Source organism: Crinia signifera, chromosome 8 (assembly GCF_055691185.1).
Source record: "Crinia signifera chromosome 8, ASM5569118v1, whole genome shotgun sequence".
Lineage (NCBI taxonomy): Eukaryota > Metazoa > Chordata > Amphibia > Anura > Myobatrachidae > Crinia > Crinia signifera.
Genome location: NC_139224.1, coordinates 131,364,505 through 131,384,032, shown reverse-complemented (window position 1 = coordinate 131,384,032; position 19,528 = coordinate 131,364,505). Strand labels below are relative to the sequence as shown.

The 19,528-nt window shown below is 43.0% G+C and overlaps 1 protein-coding gene across 1 annotated transcript in view; it reads right to left on the bottom strand.

The window, feature by feature from the left end:
• Positions 1–3,881: 3,881 nt before the first annotated feature.
• Positions 3,882–19,528, bottom strand: part of TDRD5 (tudor domain containing 5) — a 49,911-nt gene continuing 34,264 nt past the window's right edge. Inside the window, exons 14-16 of the mRNA XM_083157159.1 lie at positions 16,061–16,228; positions 15,777–15,957; positions 3,882–5,456 (exon numbers count right to left, since the gene is read on the bottom strand). Coding sequence (XP_083013285.1) covers positions 5,224–5,456; positions 15,777–15,957; positions 16,061–16,228 — 582 coding nt within the window. The 3' untranslated portion in view covers positions 3,882–5,223. The remainder of the gene's footprint in view (positions 5,457–15,776; positions 15,958–16,060; positions 16,229–19,528) is intronic.

Sequence of the window (19,528 nt, the reverse complement as noted above, 5' to 3'; positions counted from 1 at the left end):
GGGGAGGGGGGAAGAGTAACAGGGCTAAAACCCACCTCCTCCTGGAACCTCAGAGCGCTGATGCGGGATCTGCCATGTTAGCTCCCTGCAGCATCAAAAATCCGTATTAGTCTAGCGGGTTTTCAGCATGAGCTGCGTACCGCTGGTAGGTCTCTGGTGGATTGAGCCGCATCACTCGATTCCCATTGCTTACCTGACCGTTCTCCTCAGCTGCGGCGCCCTCCAAGTGCAGAGGAGTGACTGACCGTAAGGTCCGTCCACCAGTCGCCAGGAGAAGTGCGGAGAGTACTTTTACTGAAGTAAAATAAACTTTTTTTTAATTAATTAGGGCTGAAACAGCCCTCTCCTTAAAAACAGCGCCCTGTGCCTCAGAGCACCAAGGGGAAAAACTGGTCTCTGAGGATAGGGAGGTGGTATTAGGGGGGCGGACGTACGTGCTGCACTCTCAAAGAAGTTTCAACTCCTTGGTGCCCAGTCCTCCAGCCCTGGAATACCCACTATCCCAGCATCCAATGCTGGTCGTCTGAAAAATGCATTTATGGAATATTCAAAGGACAATAATATTTAATGATTTTGCATTTAATTACCAATTGTTGGTGGCTTTGAAATCTAAAATCTTTCTTCATGGGTTATAAATCGGACACTGGTGGCAGCAATAACCCAATCTCTTAAAATTCAACTTCTTCCAAACAAATTCAGCAAATTAAGTCTGGGATTTCCTATTTCACATGCTGCGTCCTACTGTAATTGCATGTGTGGCAATGTTACTCTGCCCCGAGAGCCATCTTGCTATCTCTGGTGAGTTATATTAATGAAAGTTAGGCAACGTGTTTGTTCGCATTAGACAGGAAATCCTCAGAAGAGATTGACTTGGATTTTCCAGAAATTCTGCTCACTTTATATCGGGAAATATTTGCTTTCATTGGTTAAAAAATGAATCTGTCCGCTGGCGATCGCCGGCGGAGAGGCGCTCCATCTGACTGAGACGCGCGTGCATCTCAGTTTCCCATTGGCGGGGGGACAGGAACCCTGTCCGTCTCCACTTTAGGGAGATGGACAGGGTTAGGGGGGTGCGGCAAGGCGGCGGGGACCCGGGCGACCATCGGCGAGGCTGCGGGGACCCGGGGGGAGCCCCGTTGTAAGGGGACGCGTGTGCGTGCGTCCCCTTACGGCGGCTGGTGGGGGATAGCGGCTGGTGAATCTTCCGCCATCCCCTGCAAAGATGGGCCACGCTCCATCTGTATGTAACAATGGAAGCTACTAATGTGAAAGAAAGATTATTTTGCCAATATTATGTATACAGTATTTCAGAGGCGGAACTGCCATTGGTGCAGCAGGTGTATTGCACTGGGTCCCCTAAGAACTAAGAGGCCCACTGCTGTTTGGCATATTGTGAACTTGGACTGGAGTGGAAGAAGGGACCCAAATTATATTTTGCAACTGGGCCAACCAATAGTGCGATATGGCCACTTTTCAACAGATTTAGAACTTCTGAAACAAGGTATCAGATGAAAAGTGGCCATCGTATACGGAGGTCATGCTTGGGATCACATACTATACATTGTATGCAAAAGTTGGTGGGGTATCGCATGCAATATCTTACACTAGTGGCCTTTACATTTTCCATTTAAACCTTCAACAATCTTGCCATTTTCAAAATGAGAGCAGTCCTTTTTTTATTGAGACATTATATTATTTTTAATCCCAAAACAATCTTTATCTTTTGTTTATTGTAAAGTCCTGAAGATGGTGCTACTGTATATCCCTTGAAAAAACATCTGGATATTTAAAAAAAATGTAGCATGTCGACAAACATTTGCTCGCACCAAAAAGGGCATATCCTCACAGGAAAAAGCTATCATTCACCACAGTGTTACACCTCCAGACATTGGCCACAACAGGATAAAAGAATCCTATTTAAGGCCCTATAAATGTTCCCTCCTTATAGTAATACCTATTACACACCACATCGTAAAGCCCCTTACACATTATGCACCACACCATAATGCCCCTTGCACCATATTATGCTCCACACATTAATGCCCAACACCATATTATGACCCTGACATCATATCCCACACAGTAATCTCCCTTGGAAATTATGCCACACTAAGGCAACGCTCTTTGTCAGGGATTTCCTGCCACCCTGTTTGGTGCTCATGAAATTACAGTAGCTGGCAGCTGCAGCATCCTGAAATTCCCTGCATCACCCGTATGGACACATCCTGGGACTACTCAGCAGAAAAAGTAGTGAAGGATGTCTTTAGGTACTACGGATCCTCTAGCATCCCTAACAAAGGTCTCCTCTAAACCATTTTGGGAGTGCAAATTTTCAACTACATTGCATGGAATACTGACAGGAGACACTAGCCGCAGGCACCCCATGCAGCTCGCCTAATGTAGAAAAAAAAGGTCCTGGTTATATGAAATTCCAAGTTCAAACATTTTATTTCAATTATGTAATACCCAGTGTTATGGTGTGTACACAAGCGTACAATCTGCATGAGATTTTGACTATATAGTCAAAATCTCATCGGGATCGCATGGGGTTTTTACCCTTGCGATCCCGATGAGCGTTCACGTATCGCAGCCAGAAAGTCTCGGCTGCCTTGACTATATCGTGCAGATCTGCACTATATAGTCAAAGTTGTATGCAGATCGCATGCATGCCGTGCGATCCCGATGCGATTAGATCACATGGTACTCGCACCGTGTGTACACAGCATTTCCAATATATCTGCTGACACCATTTCATTTCTCAAGATTTTTTTTGATGCTTAAGATTTTATCTGGTTTATACCAAGTAATTTTTAGTTGTTTATGGTTATGCAAATGTTCTATCAGATGTAAACAATCCTTCCACTTTGGTATATTGTATTGGCCATTATGCCTGTTCTGTGCTCTTTGCTGTTCTGTTATTACCCAGTGTGGTTTTAGCACTGTATCGGAAAGAATGCTCATTTCCTGCAATTCGATTTGAAAAATACCCGTACTGTTTTTAAAAGCCACAAGATGGTGCTATTTCTTATATATGCATATCTTATGACAAGCTCCTAATAAGGCCGGAACTTTTATAGAGCTCACAAGATGGTGCTATACTACTGTAATGTGTTATTATTATAATTCAGACACCTCTAAGATTCCACAAAACTGTGCTACAACATTCCCTGCTATCCTCCAATTTTCTTGTAATATTAAATTACATTCTAAGGGGATTCCAAAAGTGAATCTGTAATACACATTCCAACCTCCAAAACTCTTCTTTCAATACTAGGGAAGGATAGGATGAGGAGGCTAGGAGGGGGTTCATGTTAGGTACGGTAGGGGTGGAATACACACCTGACATCAGACCAGGAAGTCAGTGTCACATCACCACAGGAACCCAAAAGACATTGCTGCAGCAGTCAAGAGTAGGTAAGTCATCGCTGGGCCACCAGGGATATGTCAAACTTCTAATAAGCCAACATTGTATTACTGTCTACATAACGAATGCTGTCAGAGTCAATGATGTCAGGTTTAGAAATTAGCAGGGATGTCAAGGGATTCAGGTTAGGCTGCTACAAGGGAGGGTTAGGAGGGTAAAGGGAGAGGGTTTGATCCCTTAGGTATCACCTGTCAAGATTCTCCATATCAGGATGCCAGGGTTGGCCTGTTGTCTCCCGGTATACGTATGTATCACTTTTGTAGCACTTGAGAAAAAGTGCTGCTGTGTCAGTTTGATAAGGTTCCTATGGTTACTATGGGATCTATTTAATTTTTAAATAGCTACAAGGTACAGTAGGAAATCATGCTACACAGCTAGAAATATATATCAAATGTATACAGGACACAGACACAAAAAAGATCAGCTGTTTTTTTTAAATAATCTTTTTATTTTGATTAAGTGCCTGCAAATTGTATTGCAGAAAAAAAAAAAAAAAACGGCATATCTAAATTGCTAAATGTAACGCCATACAATTGCCAACAATAATTTTAAGTATAATTTGCCTAATCTGCAAAGCATCCGAAATGTTTAAACATAGAGAAAGGGCCAGAAACTAGTGTATTCAAAAGCTGCGATCTCCAACACATTTTAATGGGAATCAACTACCCAGAAACCACCACTCTGAAGTAGACATCAATGGCCTTTTAATGGGAAAGAAAAAAGTCTGTACGCAAGGAACGCGTGTGATAGAAAATTATATATATATATATGTTTCCGACGTTTCGGGGCTATCGCCCCCTTTTCAAGGAATAGATGAAAAAGGGGCGATAGCCCCGAAACGACGGAAACTTGCATTGGAATAAATGCTCTTCTACTTTTTACAAGACCTCAGAGTGCAGCAGTTTGTTTTACATACAGCATCTACTTTTGTCCGGGGCACTGGCGCTATTGCAGTTAAGGAGAGTGCCAGGCTGCAATCCCATATTATATATATATATATCGTGACCGGGAACTACCCGCATACATACTTGCCAGATGGTAGCTATATAAGGCAATAGCATTCTGCACTATTTTTTCACTTTAACATGAAGCATGGTTCATCTCAGCTAGCGCCGTGGCTCACCAGAATGCCTCCGCTGGCGAGATGACGCTCCATCTGACTGGGACGCAAACCCTGCTTGTCTCTGCTTCAGGGAGGATTGGTGGTACCCTCCATGGGAAGGGGACGCGCGAGCATCTCGTTCGCGCATGTCCCCTTCCGGCAGTTGGCGATCCAACCGCCAGACGGCAGGCGCTCCATCTGTATAGAGTGTACTGGAAAAAAAGCTCCTACATACCATGAGGTCAATTCAATCACAAGTGAGAGGAGCAAGTTGCTGGCAATGACAGGTTAAATTGTTAATCTCGTGACCCGATCTCATTGATTTTGTAAGCGGCTCTATGTGGCTCAGTGTGTCCAGAGCTACCGCAAGCTCTCTCGCCCATACTCGCAGGGATGAGCTAATTGAATAGAGTTCTATGCGGACTTGGTTGATTTCACTACAATGAACTGCTGCACTAACATATTAAAAAAATGGTATAGAATCACACACAAAGATAACCAAGCCGACTTATTTTGGGGCCAAATTGTTCCTTTACAAATAAGCAACAAACTTATGAGAAAACCTTTAAACCATAGTTTTAGAATTTTAACAAAAACAGGAGCATGTAAAGGATTCGCTTGATATCCTTAACTCCACCTTCGTAGCCGATAACTTCTTTTTGGCCATTACTAAGCCATGTTATGACTAAGTTGCCCACTAAACTTTGCCAGGATCAGGAACCCAGTGCAGAAGGCTGCCTGGGCTAGAGGCTAACCGAGCTGCAGGGCCTAGAACCACTGTTGTTGAACTCCTTCCAATTGTGAACTTCTGAAATCCCATAAGTGCTTTGTTCCCTTGCGATGTTTGACTAAAACTTGAGTTTTCATTGAACAGAATAAAATTATTTTGCAGAGTTGGCTTTTCTTCTGCTGGTAATGGTGAACAGTGATCTGCAGAAACAAAAACAGCTTTTTTTTAATCCAAATTCATATTTTAACCTACACTCCAAGCAGATGTTCTTTCCAATATAAAGAGTAAAAAACACACTAAACTGCTCACAGGGCTACCGTATATACTACAATACATCAGGTCTAGTTTACAGGATGATTTGGTACTTGTTTCCTAGCACTTCGCCCATCGCATCGTATACCATAAGCCTTACAATGGTATGCGATGCAACGCGATGGCACCCGATGTTATACAATTTAAAATTGTAAACCATTGTATATGGCATACAATGCGATTGTAAGATTTTAAATTGTAGAAGCACCGTAATGGGTGCTTACAATGTTAAAAGCACCCCCACGACACCCCCACTATCATCGCAAACCCGAAGTGTGGCGAGCGTAGCGAGCCCGCGAGGGGCGGCGGTACGCGTTCTCCGACCTTTTCATACCCCTACCATCCACGTCGGCGTGGAGCTGATTTTAGATAGTGTGGAGAGCGCAGCAAGCCACCGAGCCCGAAGCGTGGCGAGCGCACGGAGCCCCGCGAGGGGATGCGGAATGCATGTAAAGTAATACGCGGCCGCTCGCCACGCTTCGGGCTCGGTGGCTCGCCACACTATATAAAATCAACTCCACGCCGGCGTGGATAGTGGGGGTATGAAAAGGTCGGAGGCCGCGTACCGCTGCGCTCGCCACGCTTCGGGTTGGCGTTGATAGTGGGGGTGGCGTGGGGGTGCATTTAACATTGTAAGCACCCGTTAGGGTGCTTATACAATTAAAAATCCTATAGGGGGACCATTTAACATTGAAAAAACCCATTCGGGTGCTTATACAATTTAAAATTGCATCGCATGTAGTTATATGGCATGCGATGCGATACAATGAATACAACGCCATACGACTGAATATCGTGGGCGCCGTGCTAGGAAACAAGTACCGATGATTTTTTTTCTGTTCTTATCCAACAATACCAGTAAATGTTCTGCCACTTAATAGATATAGTAATTGGGGCCATGTCTTGAGATAGAAGTAAAATTTATATGAATGGGTGTACAGTAACTTTGGCTGTTTTAGCGGGGCACTGCGCCCTGCCCGGTTTTTAAAGGGCAAAATGCGCCCTGCCCCTCTAGCAGCTCCCCGCTAAAATGGCCTGCCTCCGACCCCCCCGGCAGTGCAGAGACTTCGGAGGGGCCGGGCCCCCTTCAGTGACGGCGGCGGCCGTGCCCGCCCCTTTTTGTGATGGTGCAGACCGGGCATGACCCTTTTCTTGACGTTGGCGGCCCGGGACCGCCCACAATAGTGACGTCGGTGGGCCCGGTACGCCCCCCTTACACTGCCCTCTTGCAGCAGCACCCTGCCCGCCATAGTTCCTAGAAGGAACACTGTAACATTGGACTCCGAACACACTGGGACTTTGTTTATTGGAACAGTGCACGTCTAATCCTTACTTTACTTCAGTCAATGCATGATCCTGGTATCCATTTCCATGAACTGCTTTTACTGATCTGGTTCTGATATGATTTATTATTTCTATTTTTAATAGAGGATTTGTAAGGATTTGCTTGGAAGCAGAATATATCGGGCGCTTGTTAAAATAATAAAGAGAATTTTGAAAAAATAGGGATTTTTTTGCTGCAGGGAGTGGTAGGGGTGGGAGAGATAAAGTGAAGCGAATAGAATAGTGGTTAGGCAGAACAAGTGCTGTTTGCAAGAAGGAAGAAATAGAATAAAAAGTAAATGGAAGATAAAATAAAAATAAAATAAAAGTAAATGAAATTGAAATAAATAAAATAAATAAATACAGGCAAAAGTGAATAAAAATAAATAAAAATAAAATGACTAAACAAATAAAAGACAAATAAAGACTATTGCGGCATGTTTACAATTCCCTTGTAGGAATAAGTAAGGAGGATAACAGTCCAGCTTGTCTAACTCACCCTAACTAGTCCTGCCTGGGGTCCGTTTTTTATGGACGCTCCGGGCGGCAGTGGGTGGCACGGGTCCTGCGCTTGTATGCGCCGGGCTTCTGTCGGGTTTCTAGGATCTCGGCAGAGCGGTGGCTAGCAGCGGCTGTGATCTCGGCAGTGGCTGGTTCTGCTGGTACCTCCTGTAGTACACACCCAATGCGTTTCACATCGGGTAGATGCTTTGTCAAGGATGACCGTGTTTGGGGCTTGCTGCTTTTTATAGCAAAAAAACTTTATTGATAAAAACGGAAGTGCCCGGAATTGCTGGTACTTAATTCAGCGGCAACCTCATGGCTTTTTTTCTAAGTGATTTAAAAAAAAAAAAATTCCCATATTTTTTTTCTCCATGCGCAAAAAATAAATAAATAATAAATAAAACAAAAAAATAATAAAAAATAAAACAAAAAAATAAGAATAAAATTAAATAAACGAGAATAAACAAAGATGTAAGATTTTGAAGCAGGAGAAGGATAGTTGAAAGGGTTGGGGCAGTTGATCTGCAGGGGGAATTTTTTATAGAAATGCTTTGAGCTCAATGTCAATATTCAGACCCTTTGGCTCCAGGGTGTCCAGAAGATATATCCACTTTGTTTCTGTTCTTTTCAAAGTGGATACTATATCCTCTCCTCTCCAATGCGGGGTTACATTCTGGATCCCCATAAAAGTGAGGCCTTTTAGGTCTTTGATATGTCTATATGTGTTCCGTGATCCTTGTTTTTAATTTCCTCTTGGTCTGCCCAACATATTGGTGTCCGCATGGACATTCTAAGAGATAGATTGCCCCTTCTTAGAATGTCCGTGCGGACACCAATATGTTGGGCAGACCAAGAGGAAATTAAAAACAAGGATCACGGAACACATATATAATATAAAAAGAGGATTGAAAACCCACAGTGTCTTCGCCTATTTCCTAGAAAGACATAACAAAGACCCAAGAGGCCTCACTTTTATGGGGATCCAGAATGTAACCCCGCATTGGAGAGGAGAGGATATATTATCCAATTTGAAAAGAACAGAAACAAAGTGGATATATCTTCTGGACACCCTGGAGCCAAAGGGTCTGTATATTGACATTGAGCTCAAAGCATTTCTATAAAAAATTCCCCCTGCAGATCAACTTCCCCCACCCTTTCAACTATCCTTATACTGCTTCAAAATCTTACATCTTTGTTTATTCTTGTTTATTTATTTTTATTCTTATTTTTTTTGTTTTATTTTTTATTTTATTTATTATTTATTTTTATTTATTTTTTGCGCATGGAGAAAAAAATATGGGAAAAAAATATTTTAAATCACTTAGAAAAAAAGCCATGAGGTTGCCGCTGAATTAAGTACCAGCAATTCCGGGCACTTCCGTTTTTATCAATAAAGTTTTTTTGCTATAAAAAGCAGCAAGCCCCAAACACAGTCATCCTTGACAAAGCATCTACCCGATGTGAAACGCGTTGGATGTGTACTACAGGAGGTACCAGAAGAACCAGCAGAACCAGCCACTGCCGAGATCCACAGCCAATGCTAGCCGCCGCTCTGCCGAGATCCCAGAAACCCGACAGAAGCCCGGCGCATACAAGCGCAGGACCCGTGCCGCCCACTGCCGCCCGGAGCGTCCATAAAATGCAGACCCCAGGCAGGACTAGCTAGGCTGAGTTAGACAAGCTGGACTGTTATCCTCCTTACTTATTCCTAGAAGGGAATTGTAAACATGCCGCAATAGTCTTTTATTTGTCTTTTATTTGTTTAGTAATTTTATTTTTATTTATTTTTATTCACTTTTGCCTGTATTTATTATATTTATTTCAATTTAATTTACTTTTATTTTATCTTCCATTTACTTTTTATTCTATTTCTTCCTTCTTGCAAACAGCACTTGTTCTGCCTAACCACTATTCTATTCGCTTCACTTTATCTCTCCCACCCCTACCACTCCCTGCAGCAAAAAAATCCCTATTTTTTCAAAATTCTCTTTATTATTTTAACAAGCGCCCGATATATATTTTGCTTCCAAGCAAATCCCCACAGTAACCTCTCATATTGGGCTGCTCAAACAATAGCGCAGACCAGTTTGTGGATCTACATCCAAAAAACCCCATATTAAAATTGTAAAGTGGATTCACTTATTTTAGATTTTTTATAACTTGTTTGAGCACTGCTTTTCTTTGTTTTTCTTGATTCGTTTAAATACCTAGGTAGGGAAGACTCAGGTTATCCGGCCGAAGGAACTATATGCTTACAATGGGGGCAATTGGAGGCAAAAACCTGAAAATGGTAAAAATGTGTGGACAGAGGAGCTGAAGGACAGACCTGTCCTCTTGTAGCCACCCCTCCCCAATTGATGGCCAAAAAATGACAAAGGTGAAACCTGGCTGTGTGAACCAGTCTCTGTTCACGCCACATGATGTACCTTTTTTCATACACTGGTAATTGCACGATGAAACTGGTTTCCGGGCTTCAAAGACTGTATGGACTATCGTGGGTGAATAAACCTTTAACTTTCAAAAGACAAGCCATTAAAGCCATCCAAGGAATGTCCTTATGTAGAAACATACCTTGATTAGCAGGTTCGGATGAAACGGAACATGCCAACCTGGACCTGGTGACATTTTGTGGATGTCAGCATACCATGATCGGTGTTGAAAGTCTGGAGCCATTAGGATTACCATCGTCCATTGATCCCTGATAAGCTTGAGTACCCAAGAAAACAATGGGGTTGTAGGAAACCTATGAAAGTCCCACGGAACCATAATTGCTTCCACTGTGAAAGCCAGTGAGTTTCTGGATATCACACAAAACTTTGGAATCTTGAAGTTGTGTTAAGAGGCCAGGAGATCCACCTGCAGAAGGCCCAGTTTCCAAACCAACTATTGGAAAACTTTTAATGAGTGCTGTCGGACAGAACAAGAAACGGAGATGAAAGGGATGCTGAGCATCCTGTCCAACAGCTTCATGCTCAAAAGATCAACATACTGGCAGAACAGTCAATCCCAAGTTCTGCAGGGTCTCGACTTTGTAAAAAAAAACTCACTGGAGAGAGGTTTCAGAGTCTAATGACCAATTTCAGAAACTGATGGCGTTAAAACAAGACATTAGGGGCCAGATGCACTAAGCTTCAAAAGTGATAAAATGGAGAGTGATAAACAGCCAGCCAATCAGCTCCTACCTGCCATGTCACAGACTGTGTTTAAAAAATGTCAGACAGGAGCTTATTGGTTGGTTATCACTCTCAATTTTATCACTTTTGAAGTTTAGTGCATCTGGCCATGTGTGAGTTCATGGAGCCATTGCTACTCTGAATGGTTGGGCCTGAAATATGATAGTGATTTGATCCTAACTGAAAACGAAGGAACGAATGATGATGAGCTGCCTAAATTGGAACATGAAGATGTGTCTGCGATGTCAAGTGAGGCAAAAAAAAAAAAAAATGGTTTGCCTCCATGCTCTGAATCACTGATTGACTGCACTTAAATATGATCTACTCAAAAACCTGCCATCAAAGTGCAGAGATTTAAATGTGAGTGGAATGAGCCTTTCAGCATCCAAACAATGTTGAAGTAAAACCCCAGTTTCCATCCCAGCAGTGGAGAGATTTGATCGCTTAGTCCAGGCCTGTCCAACCTGCGGTCCTCCATCTGTTGTAAAACCGCATGCCCTGCCACAGTTTAAGCATTTTCTAATGGAAAAAGTATGGCAGGGCATGCTGGGATGTGTAGTTTCACAACAGCTGGAGGGCCGCAGGTTGGACAGGCCTGGCTTAGCCCAATGCAACCCTCCTAACCACATTCCTGGTAAGAGAAGTGGAAAAAAAACTGCAGTGGGAATGTCAATTGTATGACATAAGGAAATGATGGACAGCACCTAGCTGACTGAAGAGGACTCATCCCAATGATCTCTGACTTGCAAACAGACTGGGTGGAGACAGAACCTGTCTGGTGCTAGGCTTCTCTCAAGCTTCGGCTAACACCAGAAATCTACCCTTCGAAGTTGAACCACAATTTGCGATGAAAGGCCCCTGATAGGTTGACGGTGCACTCTGAAAGGAGGAACAAAGGCTCAGAAATGGACCCGGCTGTTTTGTGGCAGCCAGCAGAAGAAAAGTGATTTTCCCCCTTGTAGCCTGGGCAATAAAAAGGCATCCAGTTCTTGCTCAAATAAAATAAGCTCACCAAACAGAAGATATTCCAAGGAACATTTTCATTTTGAATCCACAGTCCTAGCAAGGAGCCACAGGGCCCTTCAAGCAAAGACAGCCATAGCGGAAACCCTCAAAGCAACCTGAACCCCATCTTGCACGGCCTTACACACATATTGAGCTGCACCACAAAGTTGTTCTAGTAGGGAATCCCTAGATGAATAGCTATCAATAACTTTATTGGCCCAATTCCACAGCCACCTGAGCCGAGGCTAGTAAAGGTCTGATAACTCGCACAAAGCCCATAAAAATGGACATGAGACGAGCTTCAAATTTTTCACCTAGCAGATTTTTAAAGGAAGTAGAGGCCTGACCAGTAAAAGTCAATGCGCCATTGCAGTGTCATCCTTGGGGGACAGTTCCCACTTGGATATATGATCCGTTGGAGTGAAAAAGTGAAGAAAATATGCCAGGAATGAGAAATGTTTTATCTGGCACCATTCAGACCTCCAGGATGAGAATGAAGAGATCTGAAGGAGGAAAAGTAACAAGTTGAGTTGAAGAATGAACAGACCCACAGTCATTTGGGAAACCAAAAGCAAACAGTCTAGACTGCACGCTGCTGAGAATCCAGAAAGTGCCAGCTAAGAGGAAACTTTAAGCCCTGTAAGGTTAATGCTACGCAGTCAGGGTGGGAGCCATGCAGTGAGGAATCATGGGTAGCAACCTCCCTAGCCTGATCCTCCCGCTGAAGCACTACAAGCTTCACCAAGTCAGGCACTGACTGACCCAGAACATGTTCTCAAGCAGGGCCCAAAAGTGCAGATACATGGGCCTTGGCTGCCAGTGCAACACAATCTGAAAGTTCACACACAATGCCTTGAGAGTCTACCTGTGCATGCTGTTTTAGAAGTACACTCTGCACAAGTATAATATCAGCAGCAGGTATCACCGGAAGATAAAATGTCACCACCACCCATAAAATGAACTGAAATGAGTGATAGCATGCACTGTTCCCAGGTCCAGGTGGTCTGCAGACAGATTAGAGAACTGCAGGGGACCGAGTCAGCAGCATCCACCCACCCCCCTGTGGCTTTTGCTTGGCAAACTATTGGACAGATTCCTGTAATTGTTGCACTTAAGCGGTGTGATGCTACAAGCAGTACCTAACTATAAAGTCAAATTAAAAATAAAATATGCAGCTTCTTTTATAGTTTATTTTATAGCACAGCGTTACAGAACGTGCCCTACGAAGCACCTAAAGGACATTCACATGATAGGGCTCAAGCTTAGAATTTAAAGCTGCAGTAGCCAAACCTGCAATCCCATGGTCCAGTGTCTCCCATCCTTCCTGCAAGAGAATTTTGGTATAGTGCTCAATCCTTGTGTTTGGATTGGGTAAGAGTTGATACTACTGTTAATGTTAATGGAGTGTAGTGACCATAACAATGCAAATTACAAACGGTGTATGAGCATTTACTACTATGATAAGTGGGGGTTTGGTGTGGCTATGCACTTGGGGGTGTACTATATAGATGTCCACAATAAAAAAAAAAAAGATATACAGTATGGATGAATCTCAGATCAAAGCTGCAGTAGATATGTGGGTACTCAGCCACATAGGAAATAACAAAGAGCTAGAGAGAGGTTATACTGCGCTGAGATCTGTGATTCCTCTCATGTATTAACTCCTCTCGTGGTTTCTTTAAACGCCACCAGGGGTCAATCTTTGTTCATTAATTTCATAAAATACACAATTAAAGAAAATATATTTTGGTACTTGTGTATTATCACAGCTCCCACGATTTCCATCTTATGGGATCTTATACAATTTAAAATTGTATACCATTGTATATGGCATACAATGGCATACGATGAGATGAGATTTTAAATTGTATAAGCACACTAATGGGTGCTTTCAAGGTCAATTGGCCCCCTATAAGATTTTTAATTGTATAAGCACCCTAATGGGTGCTTACAATGTTAAATGCACCCCCACTGTCAACGTGGCGAGCGCAGCGAGCCCCGCGAGGGGACGCGTAATACTTTACATGTATTACCCGTCCGCTCGCCACGCTTCGGGCTCGGTGGCTCGCTGCGCTCGCCACACTATATAAAATCGACTCCATGCCGACATGGATAGTGGGGGTATGAAAAGGTCGGAGGACGCGTACCGCCGCCCCTCCCGGGCTCGCCACGCTTCGGGTTGGCGTTGATAGTGGGGGTGGCGTGGGGGTGCATTTAACATTGTAAGCACCCATTAGGGTGCTTATACAATTAAAAATCTTATAGGGGGCCAACTGACCTTGAAAGCACCCATTAGTGTGCTTATACAATTTAAAATCTCATCTCATCTCATTTTATGCCATATACAATGGTATACAATTTTAAATTGTATTAAGGTGCCCACAGACGCATCAATTATCGAATGCGTTTTGTACTTTTTAAGCACAAATTGCATCTTATGTACAATTATTGGATGGTGTTTATGGGCTTGTGCGATGCGATGCGCGTTCCCGGGAGCCCGATATTGTATGTCTAAAAAAGTACGTGCTGCACGTACTTTTTAGACTACATCTGAAATTTAACATTACAAACATGGGTTCATCACATCGCATGCATCCAAGTGCACATTGCATCGCAAGCTGGAAGAAAAATTGTATAGAACCATTGTACAGACAAAAACGCATAGCACAGTACAATTGTAGCATCTGTGGGCACCTTAAGATCGGGTCCCATCGCAGCACATCTCATCTGATTGCATACCATCTTAAGCCTTATGGTATGCAATGAGATGGGATGAGATGGGAGCCGTGATAATACACAAGTACCTATATTTTTAATTCTAACTGATAAAAATGGATAAATTAGCCAACAAATCATATAAAATATACAAAGCAATTAAACAACAAATAATACATAAGGACATTAAAAACCATTAATAGCAATATACGAACAGATTTAATTATCCGCCCACAGGAGTCCCTGTGCAATTGATGTTAGTGCCTTAATCCTGATAAAGAGAGCATGCAGCTATGAAAAGCCACTATGCAGTGAATTGCAGCAGTTAATGATTCTTGTTAGTAAGTGCAGAAAGCATAAAGCAGCACAGAGTCATTAGCTAATAGTTGGCAGCAATCTGTTTGTAGAATTTAGTGAGGCAGAGAACACAGAGGCAAAAGTGGTTATTCCATAGTGATTAGTAGTAAAACATCCACTCCTTTATGCAGCAGCAATATTTTTTGCTGAAGGTGAGGATGATAGTTTCCCGGGCTCGACACATCTCTTCCGTGTGTCAAGCCTCTCTTTCACTCACGCCTGTGTTGGAAGCCTCCCTTGGAATCAAGCTCCCGATTGGTCACCTTAGTCATGTGACCGGGAAAATATCGAGGGCACTGTTTGTGTTCTTGAATTGATATTTACAGGAAAAAAAATGACCTGCTGTGAAGGAAATCGCATTTTGTTTCACTTGTTTGATACCTACATTATTAAACAAACAGTGAAAGGTATACAAAGTATTCAAGGGAATGATAGAAAAACGATCTCCAGCAAATCCATTACAGTATCAATAAACTGCAAAGCTATGACTAAATAAATGACAAAAATGTTCGCCAAGATCCACTGACTAAAACTTGACTAAGACAAAATTAAAAATTTTTATTAAAAAGTGACATTTAATTTTTGTCAAATTTTAGGAAAGTGACTAAGACAAAAACCTTGACGCGACACTGAACGACAGAGCTGAAAGCCCAGCATGTAAGGACTTTAACTGCCCCTAGTGGTTTCAGATTAGGTAAACTCGGGCTTCACCTGCTATGGGGGTAATGTAGCTCATGGAAGTCACTATGGGGACTTACAGTGGGGCATCCATCCTCTAATGAGTGCAATATCTGCGGTTCCCTGAACGCTGCAAACTCCAGAATGCATCCTGGGTGGCCTACACTACAGTCAGGTCAGAAGATAAGACAAATAACATAAGGGAGTGCGGAACTAGATGTGGATGATTTGTTGTTCCAAATCATCCAATATATCAAGTGTGTACACAGCTATAAAACGATGTATACCTTGCCATTTCAGTATTCATTTTATCTGGCTTAAAACCACGCTGTAACCATTTGATCAAAATTTTTGACAGAAGACGCTTCTAGATTAGTATTCACCAGAAAAGAATAGAGGATCTTTCTGATCACCCAAGAAACCACACACTGTAGTATAAAAATTGGAAATTACCAGGTGATGCTTCTGTTACAGGTGGATTCATCTTCTGAATCGGGCTACATTCAATCACTGGAGATTTTGGAACTGGACACTTTTCTAATATGTTCCTAGACTCAATAATAGATATGTAGAATTCCTCAGAGGGGATGGACAGGAGATTTGCATCATTGGGTTTCACAAAATCATTTGCTTGCTGTAAACAGATCAAAAATAGAATTTGTACACTTAAGTTACATTAAATTTTTTTGACTATAAACAAAAAACTAGAAGGCTTGAGTACCCAAACAGGTACAGACCTCTTTATTGGGATTCTCCTGCTGATTTTTATTTAGGTTTACAGACTGTGGCTTTGGCACACCAAGAGCCATTGTATTGCCTGTGAAAGACCAATTTTCATCCCATATATCTTCACCAGCAGGTATGGCTTCTAAGTATGGCATCTCAGGCTCTGCCTCCTCTTTTACCTGAATATAGATGGAAGAGTTATATTTATACCAGGTATCACAGGGAAGATAACAATTCTCCACAACCCATAGAAACTAAAAGTATTTTAAAATAGATATCTTCACATAATCTTATGTAACATTTATTTGATGCGTGGTTGAATTCTATAGAAATCAGTTTGGAATCAGGTCGATCCAAAATCTCAGGCAAAGCAGACACTAAAGGTGCCCATACACAGTGCGATTAACTCTGGGCTTTTAGTACCAGATTGCATAGCATCTAGTACAAGAAGCATACAATGTGCTACAGCACTACTTTTGTACTAGACACAATGCTATCTAGTACTAAAAGCCCAGGCTGCACAGATTTATGTGCTGTGCGATGGGATGCCTGTGGGAGCGCGCATCGCACAGCACCATTGTACCGTGTATGGGCACCTTAAGTACTGGGCTGGAACCAGGATTGGTTCCAACCGAGGTTTGCCTGAACCAGCATAATAATGTTTGTACATTATATGGACAAAAGTATTCAGATGCCTGTCCGTTACACCAGGGACTGTAATGATATTGGATTCAAATACATATACTTTAATATGGAGTTGGTCCTCCTTTGTAGCTACATTATAACAGCTTCCACTCTTCTAGGAAGGCTTTCCACAAAAGTTTGGAGGTTATCTGTGGGAATTTGTAACCATTTATTCTGTAGACATTTTATAACATCAGGCATGAATGTTGGATGAGAAGGCCTGACTCGAAATCTCTGTTCCAGTTAATCCCAAAGGTGCTTAACGGGGTTGAGGTCAGGGATCTATGCGGGCCAGTCAAATTCTTCCACACCAAAATCCAACCATGTCTTTATAGTCCTTACTTGGTGCACTGCAGCAAACTCATGCTTGACTAGAAAAGGGCCTTCTTCAAACTGTTGTCACAGAGTTGGAAGCATAGTATTCTACAAAATGTATTGGTATGTTGAAGCAGCATTTACCCTTCACTGGAGAGAAGGGGCCTAGACCAAGTCCTGGAGAACAGTCCCAAACCATTATCTCTTCACTACCAAACTTCACATTTGGCATAATGCAGTAAGGCAGGTAACGTTCTCCAAGCACCCGCCATGTTTGAAACTGGAGACTGCGTGGCTAGGTGCTTGAGTTTATACACCCGTGGCAATGGGTCTGATTAAAACTCCTGAATTCAATAAGTGACAGGTGTGGAAAAATACTTTTGTCCATATAGTGTATATTTGTAAGTAGTAATAGCAGTAGCAATGTGGTTATACTTTGTTGCTAGAACAGCTAATTTTGTGACATCGTTGAATGGAAAAAGCTAGGAGCGATGAGTGACAAACATTTAAAAGGTAAAATGAACCATGAAAATATAATTATAGATTGGCTAGCTCGATATCCATTGTTGGTAATATTTGGAAAGTTTGAGAGGGATTTAAAACATAAGCAAAAAGAGGACAAATAGAAATACTGAAAGGTTGCGTTGTAGAGCTGCAAATAAAAATGAGTGCAATCGAGAACCTGCATACAGGGGAAAGTGAGGAATATTAGAACACAGCACAGATCCTAGCAATCTCTCCACTTACTACAATCCAAAAGCGTATTGATAGGGAAACAGTCTTCTCTTCCTAACCCAAGCCAGGAGCTACCCAAGTTCAAACAACAAGTTACGTGCCCCACCAGGGAAGGGCGTACCCTTGACCACTGCTACACCACCCTTAAGTCTGCCCTATGGTCAATCCCCCATGCTACACTCGGACTATCTGACCATTGCCTCATCCACCTACTCCCTACCTATACGCAGAAGTTGAGAGCAGCTAAGCCTGTTGTCAAGACAGTTAAGAAATGGACTAATGAGGCTAAGCTGAACTCCAGTCCTGCCTCGACTGCACGGACTGGGGTTTTTTTGAAGCCTCGGCAACTGACCTGAATGACCTGACTGACACAGTCACATCCTACATAAGCTACTTTGAGGACATGGGTATACACACCAAGACCTACCACATCTTCAACAAAAACAAGCCCTGGTTCAACTCCCAGCTCAGACAACTCCGCTGAGCCAAAGAGGAGGGCTACAGCAGCGGTGACAGAGCACAATACAACCGAGCCAGGAACTCCATAACAAAAGAAATCAGGCTAGCAAAAAATAGTCCACTAATGACCCTGTATCTGTGTGGAAAGGAATGCAATCTATAACCAGCTACAAGAAAACACTCAAACCCACCGCCATGTACCAAGACCTAGCTGATGAGCTGAACAACTTCTATTGCAGGTTTGAAAAAGTAGTCCACTGTGAACCAAACCCTCTGTGCTGCCCCAAATTTCGACAGCCAACTCCAGTCACTATCCAGGACCTGTACCTGTCCAGAGCGAAGAAGCGGGCAACGAAGATAGTCAAGGACCAACTAAATCCTGGCCATGGCTTGTCTAAGCTGCTGCCATCAGGCAGACGCTACAGGGCTATTTCCACCAGAATCCTAAAAGTTTCTTTCCTCAAGCAGTTCACCTGTTGACACGTAAACTCATGAACACCTCACTGTCTAGTCGCGCCATAACCCTTTGTACATAATCTAACACAGTGTCCCCTCGGAATAACTTTCTATGACTGTACATGTTCCCCCACCTGTTTATATTGTTTATACTGTATGCTGTTTACTTTTTATACACCTGGCTGCTGCACAGCAAAACAAAAACAAATTCCAGTACTTGTGAGTTATCCGGGCTGCCGATTTTTTCATCGCGCCCGAAAAATCGCGGGCATCGCATCGGTCGCGGCCATTATAAGGGGCCGCGACGCGACCGACGCGATGCTTGCGATTTCCCATAGACAGTAATGTTAAAAGACGCGATGGACCCGATTTCCCATAGACGGCAATGTTAAAATTATTACAGTAATGTTAAATGATGTGCAAAATAAAATGACAATGTGAAATGGGCCAATATGGCCATTTCACATTGGATATGTTTTAAAAAAAAAATGTTTCATGGCCCCGTTAACGCCACCCCGCTATTGACGCCAACCCGAAGCGTGGCGAGCGCAGCGAGCCACGCGAGGGGCGGCGGTACGCGTCCTCTGACCTTTTCATACCCCTACTATCCACGTCGGCGTGGAGTTGAGAATAGAAAGTGTGGCGAGCGCAGCGAGCCACAGAGAAGGAAGCGGACACCTGTGAAGGTATCCGCGTCCGCTCGCCACGCTTCGGGCTCGCCACACTTTCTATTCTCAACTCCACGCCGACGTGGATAGTAGGGGTATGAAAAGGTCGGAGGACGCGTACCGCCGCCCTTCGCGGGCTCGCTAAGCTTCGGGTTGGCGTCA